Source organism: Patagioenas fasciata, chromosome 1, assembly GCF_037038585.1.
Source record: "Patagioenas fasciata isolate bPatFas1 chromosome 1, bPatFas1.hap1, whole genome shotgun sequence".
In the NCBI taxonomy this organism is placed as follows: Eukaryota; Metazoa; Chordata; class Aves; order Columbiformes; family Columbidae; genus Patagioenas; species Patagioenas fasciata.
The window spans coordinates 20,196,541-20,216,331 of NC_092520.1; the positions used below are offsets into that span (position 1 = coordinate 20,196,541).

General features: G+C 36.4%; 1 protein-coding gene across 10 annotated transcripts in view; it reads right to left on the reverse strand.

The window, feature by feature from the left end:
* PSPC1 (paraspeckle component 1) overlaps positions 1 to 19,400 on the reverse strand; it is a 63,354-nt gene extending 43,954 nt beyond the window's left edge. For 3 of the 10 annotated variants that reach the window (XR_011737388.1, XR_010650910.2, XR_011737387.1), the window contains exons 1-6: positions 18,878 to 19,398; positions 16,493 to 16,794; positions 13,772 to 13,867; positions 12,582 to 12,778; positions 7,893 to 7,977; positions 6,848 to 6,956 (exon numbers count right to left, since the gene is read on the reverse strand). Coding sequence is in view for 1 of the 10 variants with exons in the window: in XM_065831180.2 (XP_065687252.1) it covers positions 6,848 to 6,956; positions 7,893 to 7,977; positions 12,582 to 12,778; positions 13,772 to 13,867; positions 16,493 to 16,794; positions 18,878 to 19,252 (1,164 nt within the window). In the remaining 9 variants the exon portion in view is untranslated. Of the gene's footprint in view, positions 1 to 6,847; positions 6,957 to 7,892; positions 7,978 to 12,581; positions 12,779 to 13,771; positions 13,868 to 16,492; positions 16,795 to 18,877 lie in introns of all 10 variants that reach the window. The other 7 variants (XR_011737384.1, XR_010650909.2, XR_010650912.2 and 4 more) reach the window with 4 other exon arrangements.
* Positions 19,401 to 19,791: the final 391 nt, after the last annotated feature.

Sequence of the window (19,791 nt, forward strand, 5' to 3'; positions counted from 1 at the left end):
CTTTGAATAAAGACAGAATTTTCAGAGGAACTTATTTTGGCTGGAAGTCTCAATGCCACCGAGTAAGATCTCAGAATTTGGACAGGAGGATCAGTCCAAAATAAGTACCAAGTAGGTAACTGAAATGGAAAGTTAATGTCTTCTTAGTCTGGGTAAATATGTGTACAAACACCAAGTCAAACTTAACTGCAGTAGCTGAGGAAGAAAAAAGTGAAAATTAAGGCAAACATTAACTTTAGCTTCTTCAAAATATGTAGGGCATTTATCAAACAATTACTTAAAGGATTTTTCTAAATTCGTTATAAACGCCTCATTTTTACTTGTTTTTACTTTTACATTACGAGATGGAAAATCGAAGAACTTCATATTTGAGGAACTTAAACAGATCTTGTTTAATTTGTGAGCAGTAACTATTTTCAGGAATTATATTAAAAATATGAAATACAGAGTTTATAAATCTGCTCTTTAATATTTTCTTTCATTTTATCTGTAAAATGCATAAAATGAGAAAAGCTAAGTATGCAAATGGAGCATTCTATAAGTAAGTACATGAGATGCATTTGAAGTCTTTCCATTAATGGAACAAAAAAGGCATCTGCTAAATCTGAGGCCTCATAAAACATGAAGACTGACAAAGACTGATGTCATTTTGCTATTGCATATGAAGTATCTTTTGAAAAGTGTTCTTTTAGTTTCTTGATCCATTAGTCTTACTGAAAGAAAATGAACTTATAAAGGAAAACAGACAATCTAAAAAGCACAGACAATAAAATTCCTTATAGATTAGTATAGAAGAGAACAAACCTGGGAATGCTTACAAGTAGTACTGCAACACCTAAATTTGTACTGGAGATTTATGCACTTCTGACAGCACATTAAGGGACAAAATTACTTATGAATGGTCATTTGTTCTCCTTGCAAGTTCACATGAAGTAATTACTAGTACGTTCTAAAGCATTTTGTACAAACTTTGGAAGATAATGGCAAAAGTCTCCTAAATATCTATAACATAATTCAACACAAAAATTTATCACATCACCCTAAATATTCATAGTTCACACACACTGACATATAAAGTTATACATTAAATGTAACATCATAACGATTATTTGCTTCATGACTGAAAAATTACCTTAGTAGCATCCTTGATACACATAAAAACATGATCTAAAAAGTTAATTATAAAGCATCCTAAAATGGTTGTGAAATAAATACTTTTAAAGTATCTTATTCTATAAATAGCTTTGGTTTATATATACAAACACGTAATACGCCACAAAAAGACAGTTGAAGTTCTGCTGTGATTTTTATGCAGTGTCTTTTCACACTAAAAGCAGATATGACAGTTAAAATAGTTTTTGATATCTGGCAGTATAATTAAAGACTGAAAATAATTTCTTTAGTTTCTGTAAATAATACCATGTTAATATTTTAAGCCCTGTTAAAGAACTATTATTCTTGCCTGAAGCACCAAATTCAGTATCTAAAACGCTTTTTGATAAACAGAAGAAACTCAAGATTGAAGCATCTGTTTACTAATGCATATCACTGCAATCCTGCAAAAATAAAAAAAAAAAATTTAGTGCTACTGCCAAAACTAAGACCACCCACAAAACCACAAACTGCATATTTATAAACTGCTTGCTGCAGTCTATGCTGCTTTATGCATAGGAAGAAACTTAATCACTGAAGCAAAAACACTGCCAAGAAAGCAGGAATGTTTTGTCAGGTTGTGTTTGGTTGGGTGGTTTTTTTGTTTGGTTGGTTTTGGTTTTTTGTGTTGTTTTGGTTTTTTAGTTCTACATTTAACCATCCAAGCTAATTTTAACTCAAAAGATTTTTAAGGTGTCAAACACAAACTATTTACTTCTTCCATGAGTATGTATGCTGAATTGCAATATAGAGGTAATAGATCTCTCCCAATCAAACTCCACAAGAGAGCCTTTATAAAGCACCCTAGCTTTATAGCAGTTTGTTAAGAAAGAGACTATATTCACACAACCTCACAAAACTGCACTCCCGTCAGCTTCATTAAGTATACTACGCTGTCAAGATAAAATAACCAAAATGTATTGTTAGTAGAAAACAGATCAAATTTGAAAAGATCCTTGGAAATTTTTATTATTAGAAATCTGCTTTAGCTTAGTTTAGTTTTGAATAAGTTAGGAAATGATCCTGCATTCAATGAAAATTCAACCTTCTTACATAACTGAAGCTTCTGAGCATAATGGAATCAGGAGATAGAAAAAAAAAAAGCAGTTCTAGTCACATAAGAGTCAGGAAGTAAAAAAAACTATTCCTTAATTACAGAAGTCCAAGGAAATGTGATAGTCTTGTTTCAAAAATATCCACTAAATTCGCAAGTGAATGTAGAAGTGAGGGAATAAGATACATCTCAGTAGGCTCAAAATAACAAAGAAATGGGAAGCTACATTTATAAACCACTCTAAAGAAGGATAAAACTCTTAGAACAAAGACTTAATATGCAGGGTTTTTTTTTTCCCCCCAATCAAGTTTCTAGTATTCTTGAAGCTATGATCTTTGTTGTTGTTTTGGGACATGCTTTTTTACTCCTCACTCTCATCTTAGAGCTTTTGATCCAAGTCCACTACAATCTCTGCTGTTGAGGCAATCTCCACTGCTTCAGCAGCTGCCACTTTATGCTGATACTTACACAACATACTTGAGCAGCAGTGCTTCTGTGTAAGAAAAACTAAAGGAAAGCTAAACAAAACCTAGAAATAATTCTTTAAAAGACTGAGAGATTAACAAAAAATTATTAATAAAAAAAGTTTTACATGAAAGAACGGTAAGCATTCAGAAGTCGAAACCAACAAATTAGCAAGAAACAGTTCCTTACACATGCAAGTTATAGATCAAAAAAGGTGAGTTTCCTTAGAGGTAAGAAGATGAGTACTCCCAAAAATCTCAACTCCCTCTTTAAACCACCAGTAAGAAGAGCTGTAAGCCATAGGCCAGTGTCACAGCTATTGCTAAATACAATACCAACCAGACACTATTTTGCAGTGTTACTATAAATTTGAGCACCATAAAACTAAGACTACAACTCCTACATATTTTAGTCTCTTTTGTATATGTACAAAAACTATTTTAATACACTAAATATACATCACTGTTTTCAAAGTTGGTGACATGAATAAAAGTAGTTCCTGTAACTGGAATTATTTGGTTAAAAGGCTGTAATCAAGATTTAACAATGTAAATCTATATAAGTCATTCACAATAGGATAGTAACCTTTGCACAGTCTGAATAATTAATGTACTAGTAGCACTTAGAAGTACTATGGTTTTTTTTAGAAAATATTTGTGTTGCTGAAAAATAAAGTATTGCTTCCAATCACCACCAGCAAGCTCCACTTTTAGCAAGATATATGTATGCAAAATACAAATCAGCAAAATATTAGAGGAAAACAAGGTTCATGATTAAGTTATCATGAAATCAGAATGCATATATATTAAGCTCTAACAGCAGATTTTAACTAATCAATTTTTAGAAAGCAAGGGAAAAATCCCTAACCAATACAGAAGTGTTTATGGATAACTTATTTACTAGTGATCACACAACTAGATTAATAAAACTGGTTAGGCATCACTAGGTTGCCCATTAGACCAACAATCAATGCAAACATTTTTAATGTACAACATCACCATGAACAAGAACACTTAAGGAACAGAGATACTCACACACAAAATATTTATATAATCTGTAACTGAACCGAGTAACTGGTAACTGCTTTAAACTTGATCACCAGATGTTTTTCAACTTTGAAAAAACAAAAAAAACAACAACAACAACAAAGTGTAAGAAAGTAAAGAAAAGCTACAGAAAGAAACTTTAAAGAGGAAAGCCTAATACTGCAGCCCTGTATGACAGAATCCAGTTCTGGTTGTCATTGCACTTACCATTTATGTCCTTTTATACTGAACAGTAAAAAGGGATAGGATATAAGTGAAGGAAGCTTACTTTTCAAAGCTTTTGAGAAACAAAAACAAGGATTAGAAACAATTATTATTTTCCTTCTAAATACATGGTTGGCAGAAAACTTATATATGTTAAAGGGACTATGCCAAAAGAGTTGATCAAGACCCGATACACCAGTATCACAAAATGCAATTTTCACCAAGAGGCAAGTTTTAAACTCTTAAAACAGAGAATAACTTTTCCAGTGTGTATACAGTGGTAATCTCAGACTAGAAGCAATTACCAGATGGAGCCTGTTCACAGTAAAAAAGTACTACCAAAAAGAATTTTAGAAAAATTAGCTGTATAAGAAATTCTACTAAATTGAAAAAAGATTTGATGTATCATATTGTAATCTCCAGAAATGGTTTACAATTCTTCTCTGTTGCAAAATGCAAAGGCTTTTTCAAATTCCCATTTATATAAGTACAGTTATCAAAAGACATTATAATGAACACCTATAAAACGATGGGCCATGCTTAGAGTTATATAGCTCTTCTTATTGGAAATAGTTGCTAAAGAAAGTAAATACATCACTTCCAATTTTGTTTCAATTCTTCCTCTTTTAAAGTTCAAAGGACAGTAGAAGCAAAACCTAAGTCAACAAATGACCAGAATACTAAAGACTAGTCTGAAGATTAAGAAAACATTTCTTTTTAAATTACTGTATATGCCACTTCAACTTGACATGACATTAAAAAAACACCACCTGTACAATACATTCCTTTATGTAACTTCTAACACATTTGGTAGGGTTGTCACTGCACAGCTACATCTATATATTCTTGCAGTGTATTAACTAGTTCCAGATGAACACACAATCTCACTAACGCAATTCAATGGGAAAGCTACACTCTTTCAAAGCATTCTTCCATCTTTACCTTTCCCACAAAAAAATTTCATCTTATAAAAATTACAAAAATGATGCATAGTCATTGAAGTGCTTTACATGAGCCATTCCTCTTCTCACACTATACTTTTTGTCATGTCCAGCACAGCAACGTGAACAGTTTCTATCCACACAGAGCTCAGAGTTTAAAGATGCAGATAAGCACGAGGATGTCTAAACTGTGGCAAGCATTTCAAGCACAGAGGCTCCATAAATTCATCTCAAGACAGCTGCAAGAAGAAAACTGGTAGAAGCTGCTGTGAACAACATTATCTAGTTTTCCCAGCACCCAAAACTGCAAGGTATAGGCCACAATCTCCTAACAGCAATGGAATCTGAGGGAGCTACTGCCACCCCCAGGCTGTGGGGTGGCTCCCCAGCTTCCCTTCCTGCAGCGAGTAGCAGGGGTCTCACTGATCAGCCACAGGAGGATTTTCACAGATAGCTTATAAGGTCAGAAAGTCAGGCCACCCCAAAAGATGCTACATGAAGACATTAAGGTGAAATTTCTTATTTGGCGCTACGGAAGTCACAATCGGTAAGTGCTATTTCTAAACTACATCAGACAATTGTTATACATTATTAAATGTACGTTGTGAAATACTATGTGGGAACAAACTAAAGGTCATTATGAGTTTTGAATCCTTGATCTTCATCACCCCAAAGAAAACACAGGCTGAAAGTAATTTTCTTCTAGAGCGTGAGCACATATTGAAATAAATTATTGTGTTCTGCTGCAAGTTTCTCAAAACACAATCAACAAAATCAACTGATAGCTGTTACTAACATCAAAGGAGCAATTGTGATTCCTCCCCATCTTTACTAAAAACACTAACGGGCAGAGGATATGAAAAGATGTCCTGCTGAGAACAGGAAATGTTTTATTTTCTAACTTCTGTTAGGATGTCTCAGAACATACATAATATATACTTCTCAACCCTACAGAAATGTTTTGATATAAGTGTAAAATGGGTATTTCTTCCTCAAAACACAAAATCAGAAAGTAAATGAAACATAAAACTGCTGCTTTCTCAGCTATGTACCAAGTTGTACCTGTAATGGGGAGCAAAATTTCCCCCTGAAGACTACAGTTGTTGTAACAGCGTAAAAGAGCATTGTGTGAATTGCTTATTCATTGCTTCCTCACTAAGAATAGTCATAACAGTAAAAGGCATCCTTCTCACATGAAACTAAAGCACTCACAATATGGGTTGCATTCATTTAATTGCTTTGGTTGGTAGAAAGAAAAAAATCATACCATAATAGATCATAACAAAAATTTAGAAGTTGACTTCTCTGATACCACCATTTTGCTAGTCCTGCAGGATGAGTCTTCACAGGCAGAACACACCTGAATTACTAATATAAACAATGTAGACATTATAGCAGAGGACAATTTTTTCCCCCAACTTCATCATCTTTTGGTCTCCTTTAGCAAAGATTTTGAGGTTTTTACCGTACTAGTTTTAAAGTAGGGTCAAAAGGGAGAGTGGTTTTAGGCTCCCTAGGAAGTTAACACTGCCCATTTCGTTTCTGAAGTATATAATTCTTAATAAGTTAAGCATAAGCCAAAACAAGTAATTCAAACAGTCTTAACAGCCTGAACTGGTTTAAAACTTAAACCTTTGGTCAAAGTAGGGCACTTCCTCATGGAAACATCATTTATTCTCATGATACTCTACTTAGGAAATTTGGAAAAACTCATTTCCTGAATAAAAAAGGCAAATTATTATCTGAACACCTTCACTTCAGTGAAATGTCCCTCCACCAGCTTGTAGGAAAAACAAGTGATACCACTGAACAAGAGAACAACTACACTATTAAATTTGTACCACTCCATTCATGCGAGCAATGGAATACTAAAGGAAGAACAGTAAACAGGAGGAAGGTAGCTCAATAGCTAGTATGTAAAAATATTACATTGTTTTTTAAAAGTATTTTACACTTTCAACTTCTGGTCACAGAATTTTACTTACATTGTCCATGAAATTTGGCTTAAATCCTCCCTCCTGCTGTCGCCGTAGTTCCTCCTGTTCCCTCTGGCGTAGCATCTCTTCCTCACGACGTCGATGCTCTTCTTCATGTCTAGAATATTTTTCAAAAACTATGTTAACTTAGAATTCTTGACCTGTTCACGCTTATACTCAGTCTCAGGAGATAAGATTGAGCACGTAAACAAAATCAGTCATTATTCCATTTTTTCTATAAGGTAATGCAGTAATCTACTCCACCTGATGGGTTTGAATATTACTGATTTATTTTTTTAACCGGAATACAGGTAATTACAATACCAGTGGCATTCTATACCTATTCTTCTGGATACATTTGGTGAGCAGGTTAAAATACTCCAGTTTTTAAAAAGTCATTATGGATTAAAACATTTCAATACTGCTGAAAGACACATTTTTAACTCTGTGAAATGTTTGCGGTTTGTTCTTTTCTCCTCGTGTACATTCCTTATGGTATTTAACATAAAAAGTATAAATTCAATCATGATGATGATACGATGTCTATTTTCTTCAATTGCAGCAGAGGCATGAAAACAAGTATTTGTATGAATCAGACCTTAAAGGAAAAATTGTTTGCAACATAAAAAGTGAAAATACCCTCAAAACTTATCTCCTGTCAGACTATAAATTTGCAGTGCTTCTATTCCACATGCAAATCACCTGCCCACAAATCTTAGAAGGATGTTCATATCTATTCAGCTCTATTAGAGCTACACTTCAGTCACAAGGTTAAAATAAATCATATGAAACAAAAAAATTCTGTTAAGACATTTCTACACTATTTAGAAAGCTCAGGTATTTACAATAGAACTAGCAGAGTTGAAATAAATGAAAAAAGCAGTCTTTTATACTAGCATAAGTGATCATTTTTCTGTTCATTAACAGAAATATCACACATTATGCTTTTGAAAAGGAACTTTTCAGCAGCAGAAACGTTTTTATTTGATATCCAAATTCATGCAGGCCTACATCAGCTCCATGCCACACCTTTGCACAGTAGAAGACAAAATACCTCAATTGTATCTGCTTGCGTTTTTGAAGTTCTTGATTTCGAAGTTCTTCCAAACGCCTCAGTTCTTCTTGACGTCGCATGAGATCTAACAGGATTAAAAACGTATTAAAGATAAAAGTTGCCAATCACCAATGTGGCAGCACAAAAAAAAAAATCACTATTGCTGTCAGATTACAGTTCTAATATTCAGTTTTTAAAGAACTTCCTCAAAGCATTTAACTGGCTCCTTCCATATATGAAAAAACATGCTGGATCCACAGTTCACAAACACGGAAATCTACAGGGCTGGCAAAGCCCCTCAAGCAGGTTACGGAACTGGAAATCTGAAGTCTTCAAACAAATAAGAGGAGAAAGAAAAATATTTTCAATCACTTAAATCACATCCTAGTTGTAAAACGGCCAGCATCAATTTTCTAACAATGCTGTGTACTGCTAAAGCCACACTAGCAAGAAAACTAGTACAGCGTATAGAGGTTTATACTCTCCACTAGCTATTGCAGACCACTGCATGGCACACATCAGAAAAAAGTGATATGAACTTCAGGTACATGTAACCTGAGCCTCTGTAGACATTTGTCATGACTCTGCTTATAGTGACTTACAAATGACTAATCTTTAACACTACCAGAAAGGAACAGCCATATCCTCTTAAAAAACACTTATAAAGCTCTTAAAAAGCAGGGTCCAACCAACAGTAATTACTTTTGCTGTACTAGTTTCTGACATTATTGATTTCTACCTGGAAATGTATAGTTTCTTAAATGAGTATTAATTCTACCTTTTGTTAGAAAGCAGTTATTTGCCCTTTCTGTCTTCATAGGATATTGGCCACATGACATTATTTACGGACACAAGGAGAAACATTCCACTATATCACATATTATGTGCATCAGCATATATTGTTTACAACTTAAACTTTTACTTTAATATCCAAAAACTACAATGACCAGTACATTTCACCAAAATATCATATATTTGTTTTCTTCTCTAATGAAGATGATTATCAGATTTTTTTACTCTCACAGCATCCTTATTGATACTAGAAGTCCTTTCTCAAGCACATTTTGCAAGCACATTTTTCCAATCTCTTCTACAAAGCTAACACATTTCATACTTCAATAGAATATGATTGCATTGAAGATTCATTTGAATCGTGAAGTGTGAGGGCTTCTTTCCAACTGTACTTGCCACTGAAGAGCTGGTCACTGTTATCCTGATACTCAGGGGAGCACCACAAGTACACTTTTTTTTAATAAACTTTATATTATTTCAGAGTACAAGTGTACTTTTTTGTTTCAAAAATAACCTTTAGGTTGTTTCAGGGTATTACTGATACCAAGAATTGACCCATTCTATCCTCAATATTGTCCACTGTGGGAAAAGGTATTTCCTTGCCAGTTCTTCATTCTTTCAAATTTATGCAGCATTCCCTTTTTCTTGTGTTAATATACTTGCATGAGATTTCCTACTTTTTTGCTACAAATTTATCATTTACTCCCTTTTATTCTTAAGGTGTAGAGTTTTACTTTTCTCAGTGCCCTCTTATTTTTTTCCAGAGCATAGTTCTGATTATTGGCTTTCCTGAAATGTATGTTCCAGTACCATTTGTCAATGGCAGAATCTTCGCACAAAGTCTTACAAGCCAGATGAAAACATAGATCTACAGGTTGCAGCTGTGCACAGAGTCATTCATATAAAAGACCTGCAGTGATGTAATTCTGGACTGACGTATGCCGGACACAGGCCCTCTCTCTGAATAGAAAAAACCTGCACTAAAGCAGCTGCGGGAAAAAAAAAAAAAAAAAAAGGACAAAGCACTTTCTTGTGCTTACAGAAGGGCAAGGTCTTCATTTTGTCGTCAACCTCCTGCAGAGCAGAGGGCAGATGATCTAAGTGTACTCTCACATCAGAAGTTAATTCTACAAGCAGGAATACCAAGTCCAAAAAATATTTTTGTTTTAGTTGCTGATTTTTAAGGTTCTAGAGATGAAAAACAGATGTTCAGCTGTCATATAACTTAGGAAGAATGAAATTTCTGGTTAAATTTAGTCACATTTCCCAGTATTTTCATAAATTATTTCATCACCATTATGAGAGAATATTTACAAAAGTCTGAAGCATACCACCAATATGTAGATCAGAAATATCATGTCAATTTACTCACACGTGAAAACATGTATTCTGCTTTACAAATTACTTCTGACTCAATCTGTCAAAACATGACACTCAAAAGTGAAAAATTACACGGATCACAAGAATGAAGTCTACCTTCAGTATTAATACCACAAAAAACTGAGTACTTAAGTCAACATGTTCAAGTCACACCAGCTCTCATAAAGCAATTTTTATAAAACCTTCACGTCCAGGAGTATATGGACTCTCATAAGCTCACCCTTCCCGTCTTTTTAGCTCCTGACAACTAATATATTGCATTTCATATTTCAAAGTAACTACTTTAACATAGCCTTAAAATCTGTTGTTTGTGCATCAGGTATACAAAAACATCAATTTTAGGTTCTGATGCCTCAAAAGTTTCATTACAGAACAAGGACTCCCACACTAACAGAATGTTAGTTTCCTCACTGGAATATCAGCACCAAAAGCATTCATATTCTAGTGGCTCTTCAACAGAAGGATTGTCTTCCTTTTCCATACAAAAGCGGAGCTTAATAGATATCTTAAAATAATCTCTAATATCTTCAAAACATACGTAAGCTGCTCTCCCATGTTTTACCATCAAGACCTTTTCCACCTTAATAAAAGGTCACTGTCATCACAGTTTAAAACATTATTAAGGCATGGTAATTTAAGAAAAAGTAATCCCTAACCTTGCCATCAAGTGCAGGCATAACTTTTAGAACTGGATCATTAGCACTACCAAATATTAACAATTAGTAAAGCCAATGGTTAATTTATCCAACCTATATTTTCAGCACTGAACCACCTTTACCAATGTCAGTCACACACATACACAAAATTTAAAAGTGAGTCTAATTGAAAAGGGGAGGCTTTACTGTATATTACATGCATTGTTGTTATATCACATTAACATTCACACTCCTCACCTACAAGACATACCTATGCTTAGATGCAAACCAAATGCTTTAACATTTTTTGCTTGGAAAATAAACTAATACACAACTTGACAGTTGTCATTTCAGGTGCTGCAGTAATAATCTGGCATTTCTAAACAGTTTTTTATTTTATTATGCTCTGTATTTCAGCACAAATAATACCAATATGGTTTCACACTAAAGGAAGCATGCCTATTTAGAAAAAACAGGCAAAGTTAAACTTTTCCCTAATGACAACTTTCAGTTGCAGTACATTTAAGAATACTATAAAAAAAATGAAATATGGTAATTTTAATATCTTTTCCAGTTTTGAAAAAGTTTTAAAACAGATTTTTAAAAAGACTGTGTGTTCACATTCAATATATCCAAGCATTTAGGTGCTTTAATTCCACCAACCCAGCAAATACTCTAATCCAGCTTGTATAGATGTTTTCAACATGTCATTCAAGCCAGCAGAAAAAATTAAGATAAACCAGTCTCAAACAGGAAAGTCGTACTACCAACAAAAATGTCCTTTCTTAAGAACAGGTAAAGACAAATAATTGCAGTAGACAACCTGTATGAGTTACCTGGGTTTAAGTTTTGAAATGCATTCACTACTTAGAATCTCAAGTTCAAATCCCTTTAAAGTGACGATATATCCTTATTCAGTCTATCAAGCTAGTTATTGTACTGTCTTACGAACTCTTAGGGTTAGGTAGCCACGATCTCCCTTAAGTTAAGATTTTTTAAAAAGTTCAGTGTTTCATTCATGCAACAAACCTTGAGATACTTTCTGATATGCAATATATTTAAATTTTATACATTAAAGTCTTGCAATTCAGCAGTCATACAGAGGGAGCTAAAATCAAGTAGTAGTTCAATATCTCTGAACTGGAAAGCAGTGACTGCATGTCCACAGCATTTTGGGAAAAGCATGTTCTGAGGACTGACAAGCAGAAAGTACCAGATACTCGCCCTGCTACTGTCCTCTCTGCCCAAGAAACACTAGAGGACTTCTTTTCACCCAACAGTAGCGAAAGACAAGATGTCCAAACAATTATGAAAGAGGGATACATGATCTTAAAATGTCAAGAACGACTGAAATTCATGGCAACTGTGAGTTATTTTGAGTTGTTACATACATATAATACTATGCACTCAGACTTCTCAGTTGGGTTTCAGATGAAAAAAAAGTAACACCAGCTACTATAACATTCAAAATCATACCAGAGGTGCACAGAACAGCCAAAACAAGCTATCGTTTTTCTATTTTCTCCCACACATAACACACAAACAATACCTAACTAGTACCATAAGCAACACCAAAAATATGAAATAATTTTACTGATGAATATGGATCTTATAATTCAATTTCCTTACATAAACTACTTACACCAGACAAATTTTAAATGTGAAGGAAAGAGACTAAACAATCACCCTTTTCTGAGTTTCGTACTCCATTTCTGCAAATCATCAAGAAATGTGTAAGAAAAAATATTGCTTTTCTCAGTTCAATGCATTTCATTAAATAGTGTCTGGCAAAATCTCCCAAGTTTAACATACAGCTCAATATGCTACACAAAGAAAACGTAAGGCGAAACAAATTTAATACCAGCAGATTATCTGATTTTACCTTGCCTCATCAGCATAAGCTGATGCTCATGTCTAGCTGCTTCCATTTCTGCCTCTAGCTTCTCTTTGGCTTCTCTAATGTTCCTGTCAACCTGCTCACGCTGTTGCTTTTCCATCTCATCAAGAGCCTTCCACCGTGAAGCATACTCAAACTCAAACGTCCCAGGCTGAGCAAAACGTGGAGGCTGTTCTCTTTCCCTAATAAAAATTTTGCAGTTAAAATGTACAGAAGGACACATCAACAGCTGCAACAGCCAAAGAATTTATAAACAATTACTTCAAGTGTAGATCTGACTTTAAGTCAACCTGTTAGATGACTACATTCTAAACTAGTCAAAGTTTAATTCAGCTGTTAAGACAAGCAACACAATCAGTGAAATTATTCAAATAAAGACCTGTTCCATTTACATAATTTGAAGATAAAAATTAATATTTACATCACTACAAAATACTAAGCTGCAACACTAGATTAAGTGTGTTCACCATTCTAAAGGAAACAGTCAATTAATAAAACCAGTTATTTAAATAAATGTAAAAGCTTACTAGACAGCTCAGAACATTAGCCAGAAACTCTAAGCATTAAAAAGTACCAATATTTTATTTTGCATTCTAACACTAATAGTGCCATATTTTTAAAAAGTCGTATTCTACAGCCTTACCAGAATAAGCATTTTAGCTTCAGGCAACATGATCTCTAAATAGCAATCAAATTTCAATATTAAAAAATAAGTGACTTCTGCTTCGTTATCAAGACTCACTTTCTCATGTCACGCTCAAGGTTTTGTCTGAACTATGGAAGCTGAACAAATTTATAGCCCACTGACTCTCCAGTCAGGGGGCTATTGAGAGAACAAAAAAATCTGTGGGTATACAAATCTCTGTGGGATTAGACCACACCCCTAATCCATAGAAGACCATAGCCTGGCTGGCAACAAGCTCCAACTGATTTCAGTGTAGGCCAGGAATCTACGTACTTTAGTAAATGCACAGAATGTTAAACCAGCAAGTCTGAATTTTGCTATAATTAGGAAATCTTGGCATGGTCCCATTTAATCTTTTGACACAAAATAGCGCAATGCACAAAACACTACTTCCTGTTACACAATCTCAAAAATAAAAATCAGCACATATTTATCAAGCTAAGTAAGTAACTTAAACCATGTTTTCTAAAAAAATCTGAACACAACTTACTTGTGATACTGTTGTGTTTTTTGCATTAGCTTCTCTGGGAGCCCATCTTCATCATCAAATTGTTCCATTGGTTCTACAACAACAGGTCGAGGTGTTCTGGAAGACAGTTTCAATTGAATAACTGAATCAAAAATGAAGCAGTTAATTTAGTATTTTGAGGAAACCGTCCTGAAAGCTAACATATGTGTTATCTATAATTCTTGTGTCTTGCAATTTCTTCTTAAATCGTAGAATTCCAATGAATCCTGATCTTAAGAATTATCTTTAAAAACAATTGTTTCTACGCCCAAAACCAGCTATTCCACCTAGAAACTACAACTCACTTGGTGTAGTTCTGTTTGCTATGAAGTATTCAAAGGTTAAAAGAATCTCGAAACCATCTACAAATAATTACAAAATATTCAGGAAAGAAATACCTTTTTATCAGTGAGGCAAAAGTGGCCATGACTATATTGACAAAAGACCAAACAAACTCAAAACAGAGTAACACAACCAATTAATGTTTCCACGGAATATTAAAAGATACTTTTAAAAGTTACTCCACAATTGAAAACAGCTTGATAATTTGGCATTAATATTCCAGTGATAATTAGAAAAACACTTCTATTGAAGTTATTTAAAACCCATTCTTTGGACAACCACACTCTCACTAATCCGAATCCAAATTTATCTTTGAAAATACCTTCCTTGAATTCTCATTATCTGTAGTAATCAGAGGCAAGTTATTAGCCATTACTGCCAGGGAGAGTAGTATAAGGATCCTGTATTGTGTAAAAAGCTCTTTGCATCAGTCTTGGGAACACAGCCTATAATACACACCTCAAAGCAATAAGAGCTAGGGACACTATTTTCAAAATGCCAGTGTTTATTTATTGTGTTCCATGTCATTTTTTTTTCTGTTAAAATATCTGAAAAGTGAAATAAATCAATATACTTTCAAAAACACTAACAGCTGAAAAATAAAGCTTAGGGCACTGAGTGCAAATTAAAAAGATCAAGTCTGGAATCACAGAGCACAACTCACAAACTACTTTTCCTGATGTTATCTGCATGGCAGTTTGCTGGCAGTTGTGAAGACCACAGTTCAGTTTCATTTAAATAACTAGCTACCATTTAAAACAGTAACTTTAAATCTCTGTATTAACATTTCAAAAGCCTGGTTTTGCTACATGTAGCCCAGAAAATGAGAGATTTTCTTTTGATTAGGCAAAGAGTTTTCAGCTAAAAATGTAAAATTTTAAATTCTGAAGCAAAACTTCAGCAGCACATTCATGCTAATTGTCTTCACAACTGCACATTAGGGAACATGGCAGTCAGCTAAGCAAGATAAAAGATCAAGTGCTTTTTATTCACTCAGGCTATAGTTAGATGGTCATCTCAATCCAACCGATCTACTCAGCTGGTAGAACAAGAAAACCCTCCCTCATACCCTAGCTTCTTTTCCCTGACACATCTCTCCTGCCAAGAATAGCATTCATGTAACACTGAACTAGATTGGTTCCCTTGTTTGGCTCACCATGCTACCAGTCAAACACTAAGGCCAAGAAAACTTAGGGGATAAGAAAAAACTGCTGACACCTACTGATAACAGTAAAGCCATATTCAGATTGAATTTACTACATAGCCACCAAGTCAGTTCAGTGGCACGCAAGATTTTGAGATTATCATGAGAAAGAGGAGTTCCAGACTCTTTCCCCACCTGCAATCTCATCCACGCAACATTTTCTCCTGCCTTATCATCTGCTGGGTGTGATGTTCATGGCACTCATGTTAGCAAGCACCTTCACGTGCTTAAACAGCAAAAAAAAACTCCAAATAAAACCAGCCAAATACTTTCTGTTGTTTTAGCAAGCATAAGTGGCTTATGGAAGTATCAGAAATTTCTCAAGCAGATAGACCAAGAGCACAGCCGAGGCAGGAAGAGAAAAAGAAGTAAAGGTTCCTCAATTTGATGTCAGCAAGCTTCCATGCTGTGGAGCCACAGCCTTATTTTCCCAAACGAGAATCAGAAAAATTTAAAAAATTCTGAATATATATCATTTCACACAATCTTTAGGAAAGCACTTGAAAATGTCACTAGTGAATGTGTTGAAGCACAGCAATTAACACTCTCTTCACCAAGTACAGAAATAAGAGGTGCAAGAGAGAAGTGCTGTAATTTGTAAGCTTGCTTGCCTTTAAAATAGAAAGTTTTCCAGGGATTGTTGCCATAATCTTCTGCAGAATCTAAGTCTTCATTAAAAAAACTACTTCTGGCCTTTCAAGACACAAATAAAACTTCTGCAATAGAAATAAACGCAGGAAGACTCACCTGAGTTTACAGAAATTTGAGCCACTTGGTGCACAATTTTGCCAAGAAACAGAAGCATGTTGTTTTGTCACATTGTTACTGGGATCAAGCAGAGTGCAATCAATGTAAATAAAGCATCACTAGAAAAAAGTAATCATGCACGTAGACAAGGAAAAGCAAAATGTTGCTATCAGACTCTAATATAGTAACTACAAGTCTTATATACAGTAAGCAGAAAAAGATGGTTTTCCCTCGCTCAAAAAGAAAATCAAGAGTATTTTGGGTATTGAGGTAGAACACCTTAATTTCTCACTTGATGGCTTTCACAATTTGAAAATAAAATAAGAACTAGGGAATACTCATTAATGTGGTTTATGTTCACATCATAAATATATACTCACACGAATTCAAACAAAAGCCTGTGAACTTACGTTGTTAGCAAGAATGCCCCATCGCTGCATCTTTCTAGAGCTTTCCGTGCTGGAGGTTTTGCGGCAAACTCTACAAAACCTTTTCCTGTAGCTCTGCCACGATCATCTACTACGACAACAGCTCTTTCCACTGGTCCAAATTGAGAGAATGCTTGTTCCAGCAGCTCATTAGAAACAACAGGTGAAAGATTCTTCACTGTTAGGGCAGCTCCATGTGTAGCAAATCGAATTCGAAGTGGTCTGCTCTTCAAAATAGTACCATCAAGTTCTGCTTTTGCTATTTCAGCCAGTGTCCTAGATTCCTTTTTCAAGATAAAAAAATATTTTACATATTTTATTTTCAAAGAAAACAGATATCACTTTTGTGGTTTCTTCCCCCACCCCTCCCAAAAGTAACAATTTATTTTTTCCTTAACTTGAGCACAACAGCATCAGGGCCATTCAACTCTTTCTTCCTAAAAAACTTCCCCTAAAAAAACCCCAAAGTTCCCGTTCACTGATTGAGGAAAAAAAAATTTGTGATCCCCTATGATTTATGCTAAAAAAACGACAGAGGCAAAAAAAAATTTGTTGCACATTAGAGGACTTAAGAAAATATTCTTATGATGGATACATTTGTGCTGCTCTGTAAAGGCTTTCAGTAGAGTTGAAAACTTGATGTTTTTTCACATTTAACTACTCAAATGCTTATATTCTGCATCCCTAGCTCCATATAATAGGAAACATCATTTTCAAAGATTACACTACAGATCTAAGGTGTTTTGGTTTGGCTTTTGTTTTGTTTTTAAATAAATGAAAATACCACACTTGCTCATTATCACTGTTGGATGAACTCTCAAAGGACATCCATTTCGAATTTCATCAACAAATGACAAAATTACCTTATTTGCTCACACATTCATTCTCCTCACATTCATGGGCTTTCTGCACCCACACCCATGAGACAGTCTGTATCAACAACTGACTTTTTCCCATTACAGAAATTTTCATCGAGTTTGATAGCTGCAATCCCTTACATTTAAATAAATTACTCTTTAGATGATAGCCATCTTCTCCACAGTTCAAGTCACTAGGTAAATTGTTAAAAAAAAAAAAAACCCACACACCATATTCCCTAAACATAACGGAAAAGGGAAGTTCAGATAAAAGCTGTATCTAATCATACAAAATTGAGTAATGACATGTAAATGTATCGCACTTCCTCCAAAAAATTGCTAATTCAGGCTGGGGGATTCTCAGGTGTATGATGTATGATAGAATGCCACAAGCACTTATCTTTAAGATGACAACAACAACAAAAAATTCCTAACCAGTAAAATATATGTAAAAATCGTAACTAGAGATGCCCAAAGCACTCTAAAGCTATTTCCAGAATGATATAAATCAGCGCATTCTCGACGCAGAGTCATGAAAACTAGTCCTGCTCGTTAAACTGACATTTAAATACAGCATCTTAAGTTTTTCAGATTATGTCTTTTTTGCATGCTCACTTGACTATTTTCGATCATGTAATGTATTATCCCTAAAAATCTAGCCTTATCTAGACACAAGTAATTTAAACAACCCAAAGTCTCATTTCTTTGCAATTCTAAGATTCTGCGTTTAATTTTCACGGCGTGTGAGCAGTGGTATTTTGAAACCGTGGTCAGTCTTTCAAATTAACTGTTTCGTGTAAAATATATATACACAGAAACAAATTTCAGGCTGTAGTGTGAATATAGGTTTGAGCCTATGAAATAGACACTATATATGCTTCATATATAGTCTCCTTTGCCTTGTTTTTTCTTAATTAAAACATACTCTGCTAGGTTCTTTTGCTGTTCTTATTGAAAGTAGAGAATCCATCCTCTAGTCAGTGCACAGATTACCAAATCAAAGCAAATGTTTAGTCCCTAAAGGGATGCATATATATTTTATGTATACGTATTTTTTACCTAGTTCTAAAGTACGACAAATTCTCTGAGCTAAATAAAGGAAGCCTTTACACAGGTGTTACAGGAACAAAGCAAATGGCGCAGCACAATCTCCCATTCACGAAAGACCAAACTGCAGGTGTACCCGTGGTAACAGCACGTAAACTGGTGGAGCTACCCTGAAACCAGCGGAGTATCGCGCAGTGAGGTGGGAATCTAAACGCGATGGGCTGGAAAAGCTGCTCACAACGCAGGCCTCTGGCTTGGGTGCAGGGAGGAAAATAGGGGAGGGGGGACACGGCAGAGGAAGCTGAGGGAACAGCGCTAGCAGCAGGGACAGAGAATGAGGCAGCTGTCCTTCTATACAGTCGCCCGACAAAGAAAGGCGGGGGGAGCCTGGAGCAGGAGTCTCCGGCTTCCAAAGGCAGCCCCGGGTTACAGGGCAGCCACACGGACTGGCGCGAACGCTCACCAGGCGGATGAAGCCAAAGCCACGGTCCCGGTTGATGAAGACCTCGCTCGGCTCCCCGTAGCGCTCGAAGAGGCGCTTGAAATCTTCCTCGGTGATATCAGTCGGCAAATTCCCCACGAACAGTCGGCAGCGCTGAGTGTAGCTCTTCTCGCCAGGTTTGAGAAAGCTTTTGATATCGATGGTGAACCCAACCTCCTGTTCTTCATCTCCACCTTCTTTGCTCGGCGGTAGCGCCATGGCCGCCACCGCCTCACTCTCCGTTTCTAGGCCCCGCAATCCCTTCAGATTGCCGCCGCCACCCCCCACCATGCCCATCGGCGCCGCTGGGGAGCTGTTCTCGATCCGCACTTGCTTCAAGTTCCTGTTCGCTGCCATATTCAAAACCTCGCTCCTTTCTCGCTGGTTTTCTCGGGGGCCGCGGAGCCCGGTTCAGCAACCTCCGCCTCCGACCCTCAGCCAATTCAAAATGGCGCCGCCGCCACCCTCGGCGAGTTGTAACGTCCCCGTGGAAAGGCCCGCCCACCCCCGCGCGCGCGGCCTTCCTCGCTATCGCCCCGGCTGCTGCTGGGCGCGGGGTGGGGCTCACGCATGCGCCGTCCCGTGCGGCACTGCGGGGGGCGGGGGCGGGGGCGGGGGCGGGGGCGTGCTGTCTGTGATCGGAGCGCCGTGGCTGCACTCGCACCTGTGCAGGCGAGTGTGCCTCAGGCAGCGGGACGTCGCTCCGTGTGTCTGCAGAGACAGGTGCGCGCCAGCGGGCTGCGCTGCCTGAGAGGATAACCCGCCTAGAAGCCTCCCTACTGCTCCTGGTTCGCGGGGCTCTCTCGGTGCCTGACCCGCGCGCAGCTGCAGCGGAGCTGCAACGCAGCCATATTGGGTTAGAGGAGCGACGTCCGGAGCCTTCGGATCCTGGAAGC